At 36.5% G+C, this 4,997-nt stretch overlaps 1 protein-coding gene across 1 annotated transcript; it reads left to right on the top strand.

Annotated features, from left to right (window-relative positions):
- Positions 1 to 475: 475 nt before the first annotated feature.
- LOC113737574 (uncharacterized) lies at positions 476 to 1,210 on the top strand. Its single transcript, XM_027264783.1, has one exon. It carries the CDS (start codon positions 476 to 478, stop codon positions 1,208 to 1,210), a length of 735 nt encoding a protein of 244 aa, XP_027120584.1.
- Positions 1,211 to 4,997: the final 3,787 nt, after the last annotated feature.

The raw sequence follows: 4,997 nt of genomic DNA, 5'->3' as shown, positions 1-4,997 counted from the left end.
TGCTGATTTAATTTCATTACAAACTAAGTGGGAGATTGTTGGTAATAGTTTGTAATGAGTGTGTTGACATTCATTGTCCCACATTGAAAAAGGATAGAGTGCACATTGTCTGTTGATGAATTATTGTCTTGTTTCCTTTACAAACTTGTTCCAAAATATTACTTTGGAGGGAAAGTTTGGTGGGAAAGTTATTTCAAGATATATAAAATCTTGACAAGGATTGCATCGTGTAATAGTGCCTTGGATAGGTGTTTCAATTTTTTTAAATAGTAGAATTTCAATAGAATTAAATCACTTTTTTACTTTTCATTTGATAGTTCTTAGACTTTATTGTATCCTAGAGATAATTTATCTAATAGACGCAAATAACACCTTAAGGAAAGTGCTTTCACGCCTCAAAGTCTCTGCATTTGTCTAGTTTAGTTTTGTTATTCACTATAATTTCTCCAACAATCTTAAGGTGTTATTCTCAACAATGGAGTCAAGTTCTGAATCTGCGTTCAAAGTGATGAATCAGGACTTCGTGAAGTTGGACAGATTCGACGGCACTAACTTCTCCCGTTGGAAGGATAAGATGATATTTTTCCTGACGGCTTTGAAGATTGCTTATGTTCTGGATCCTTCACTTCCTGAAATTTCAACGCCTAAAAATGATGATTCTAATGAAATCAAGGTGCAACGCAAAAAACGTGCAGAGAATGAGTTGCTGTGCAAAGAACACATCATGAATACTCTTTCTGACCGCTTGTATGATCTGTATACCGTAGTCAAGTCGCCAAAGGAAATCTGGAATGTGCTGGAGTACAAGTACAATACGATGAAACAAGGTACGGACAAATTTCTGATTATGCAATATTTTGATTTTCGTATTACTGAGAAATCTTCTCTTATGGATCAGATTCATGATCTTCAAGTGATTGTGTCTAAGTTACATGATCTGAAAGTGGAGATATCTGAATCCTTGCAAGTTGGAGCAATAATAGCCAAACTTCCAACTAGTTGGAATGACTATAAGAAAAAGTTGCTCCATACTACTGAATCATTCACTATAGATCAGATTTTGAAACATTTGCGTATTGAAGAAGATACTAGAAATCTTCAAAAGAAGCAAATAGAATCTAATGTCAAAGTGAATACTTTAAGTGAGAAAAATTCCGTAACAGAATTTTTCTGGTTCCAAAAGAAAGTCTCCAGAAGCAAGTACATCTAAGGACAAGAAGAAGAATAGAGTATGCTATAAGTGCGGCAAGAAGGGACATTACAAGTGTGAATGCAAGGCAGATAGCAACAAAAAATAAAAGAAAGACAACCAAAAATACAAATCTGGTTGAACAAGATGTTGCTAAGATTGTTGCAATGATTTCACATTGGAACATTGGCATGATTTTTGAGTTGCATGCGGCTGCTGCAACCAAATCGTGTGACTGGTGGTATGATTCCGGTGCCACCGTGCATGTTTGTAATAATAAGTCCCAGTTCAAGACTTATGAAGAAGTTCCTGATGGTCGTGAAGTATTGATGGGAAACCACAATACAGCAAAGGTTCTTGGCAAAGGAAGTGTTGACATGCATTGGCTTCAATGTTTGATTTGTGTGTACATTAGATGGATGTAAAAATGGCCTTTTTCAATGGTGACTTAAATGAAGAGGTGTATATGGATCAACCAGAAGGTTTTGTTCTACCAGAAAATGAAAAGAAAGTTTGCAAACTGGTAAAATCTTTGTAGGGTTTAAAACAAGCACCTAAACAATGGCATCAAAAGTTTGAATCTGCTATACTCTCTAATGGTTTTAAATATAATAATGCCGATAAGTGCATTTATTCCAAGTTCACTAGAGAGTATGGTGTGATAATTTGTCGATATGTGGTTGACATGCTAATTGTTGTTACTAATTACAAAGGCATTGAAGAAACTAAGAAGTATTTGTCTTCTATATTCAATATGAAAAATCTTGGAGAAGTAGATACTATCTTAAGAATTAAAGTTAAGAAACATAGCGGGGGCTATTCTTTAAGTCAATCTTATTGTGTTGAAAAAGTTTTAAACAAGTATCAACATTTGAAGATAAAAGAAGTAAGCACTCCTTATGATCCTAACTTTATGTTGTTTGAAAATTATGGAAAGCCGATCGCTCAATTAGAGTATGCTAGTGCAATTGGTAGCCTAATGTACGCTGTGCATTGTACTAGGCCAGATATTTCATATGCAATTTATAGACTTGCTAGGTATACTAAAAATCCTGGTATAGAGCATTGGAAAGCTATTGGTAGAGCTTGGATATCTTAAAAGGACAAAAGATTTAGAGCTTTCCTATAACAAATTTCCGGTTGTACTTGAAGGCTATTCCGATGCAAGTTGGGTAACCAATGTATATGACAAAGTGTCTACTTTTGGATGGATTTTTATGTTGGGTGGAGGAGCTATTTTTTGGGCATCAAAGAAACAAACTGTCAAAACTCATTCCACCATGGAGGCTGAATTTGTAGCCTTAGCAGCTGCATGCAAAAAGGCCGAATAGCTAAGAAACTTACTGTTAGACATCAAGTTGTGGCCAAAACCAATGCCAGCCATTTCTTTGCATTGTGATAGCTAAGCCACTATGTCTAGAGCGTTAAATAGAATATATAACGCAAAATTTGAACATATAAGTCTAAGACATGAATATGTCAGACAATTATTGAATGATGGCATAGTCACAGTGGTGTATGTTAGGTCATTCAATAACCCGGTGGATCCATTCACTAAACCTTTCTCAAGTGATGTAGTGCAAGCAACGTCATTGGGAATAGGGTTAAAACCCGTTGTCTAAAACTACTAGTATTGGTAACCCAACCTCTCTTCTAGCACTAACACTAGGTCAATGGTTTAAAGGGTAATAACAAGTTACTAATAAGTGGTCGTGAGCACTAGAAATTGTATTATACCATTCCAAGGTACTAGTGCAGTTTGTTACTTAAGAGACTGAGTATCATACTCCTAATAAAGTTAAATATGGTTTCACAGTGCCTTGGTAATAAAGGATCGAAATGTACTTCACCTATATGATGATGTGAGTGGTGCCGCTCCTAGCAATAGTGGGGGTTTTCTTTTGTACATGATTATGAACCTAGGATAGAGAAAACGGCCGAAAAAAGTGCTAAAATCATTTCGTGAACTATTCTCTGAAAAGATATAATCTTGTCTTTTAACTTTAAAGTTATGGTTTAAGCAACATAGCCACCATAACTTGTTAGAACAAGTGAAATATTTACACTAAGAGAAGGGTTTAAGTTCACAAACACCTTTCTCTATGCAAGGTCATGTGAGTGCTGATTTAATTTCATTACAAACTAAGTGGGAGATTGTTAGCAATTTGTAATGAGTGTGTTGAAGTTCATTGTCCCACATTTACAAAGGATAGAGTGAACATTGTCTGTTGATGAATTATTGTCTTGTTTCCTTTACAAACTTGTTCCAAAATATTAGTTTGGAGGGAAAATTTGTGACGCCCCACTTCTCCCTAAGGCGAACCATAGGATATCCGTGGGACGCCCGCCTAACTCTCGCCAGGACTCAAGCAATTTCCATTCAATCTTATTAACGATCTTCACACCACCAGTAACTAACTTAAATACAGTAAATGCGGAAGCGTTCAAGTTTCAAGTTTAACAATAGTTATCCATTATCCAACCCGTACGCCGGGTGTTCAAAGTACATCATAATTTCCAAATATGCATCACGCGCCAAAAGTTACATTTCAATTCCAAAAGTACAATCCAAAACCAAGGCATAGCCAAAATATAATAGAAATTCTAAACAGAAGCACACCTGGAGGGTTTCTCCAGTACACCTCCGAGTTCAAACCTGTTAAGGAAAACAAATTTACAGGGTGAGTAAAAACGCTCGTGAGGCCAAGAACACACATGCAAGCACATAGTTCAGGTAACAAGCTCAAGTAACAATTCAAGTGATAGCTTGCAAGAAATTAATAATGCCAACAAAAATGTAAACAGAAACAATTCAAGGATATGGTAGCTCTCGGGAGCTAAGTTCCACTTGCTTTGCCAGTTCATTCGTATATCTTCCCGCAATGACTCTCCGTCAACCGGGTTGATATTTTCAAACCGTAGATCTCCACTTACTTCTCATCCGTCCACCATACACCACTTCGGGCCCGCACGACATTAATAAGGCGATACTCCACTAGTATGCCAAACAAAATCTCTCAATAGATCAAGCTTATCATGTGAATCTCATGGCTCACCGAGGTTCCCGACCAAACCCATGCCAGCTCGAGTTCTAAGGTCGGCCTATGAGTTTGGACGTCCCCAATATATCATGTAACTGTCGAGGAGATTCACTCCAACGATGTATGCAGCCATAGCATACCATGTCATGTATTCAAGTATTTGACAGGTTTAAGCATGTATTTCAGGTCATGTAAACCAGGCAAGTCATGTTAAGCATGAGTCATTTGTTTCAAATGAGAACGAGTGCGATAAAGTACACACTCGACTTCATTTTTCAAAACCAAGTAGGCTAAGCATGTAATCAAGTCCATCGAGTTCAAGTAGTCATACACTTGACACTCACCGAGCAAATCAAGAAAAAATATTTTCTGGAAGTTCAAGTGTGCACGATAGGATCCTCTTGAAGGTCCTTATGTGTGCCTGAGCAAATAATAATGTATTATCATTCATATATCCCAATTATCAAGGAAGGTTGTACACTAGTACAATCTAAGGAAATTTCACGAAAACGAATCTCAATTACTTTTAAATCGAGGTTCAACTGGAGTTTCTTAAAGTACAAGAGCGATCGAGTTTCCATTTTAGAAAATCAAGTATAAAACGTTCAAGTAATATCGAAGAAATAAGGAGTGCTTGAAACTCCCTTCCTTTGGAATTCGGAAAATTTTCAATTTTGATACGATATCTTTGAAAAATCGTATCTCACATTATACATGCCGAAAATTGGAAAACTTGGTACCGTTGGAAATCTATTTGAAAGTACTAA

This window comes from Coffea arabica, chromosome 3e (assembly GCF_036785885.1).
Source record: "Coffea arabica cultivar ET-39 chromosome 3e, Coffea Arabica ET-39 HiFi, whole genome shotgun sequence".
NCBI lineage: Eukaryota > Viridiplantae > Streptophyta > Magnoliopsida > Gentianales > Rubiaceae > Coffea > Coffea arabica.
The sequence above is the reverse complement of the archived record's forward strand: the minus strand, read 5'-3'. Positions and strand labels throughout refer to the sequence as shown.

Coding starts and splice junctions, on each gene's coding strand:
- LOC113737574 (XM_027264783.1), top strand. CDS start 476: ATGGAGTCAAGTTCTGAATCTGCGTTCAAAGTGATGAATCAGGACTTC.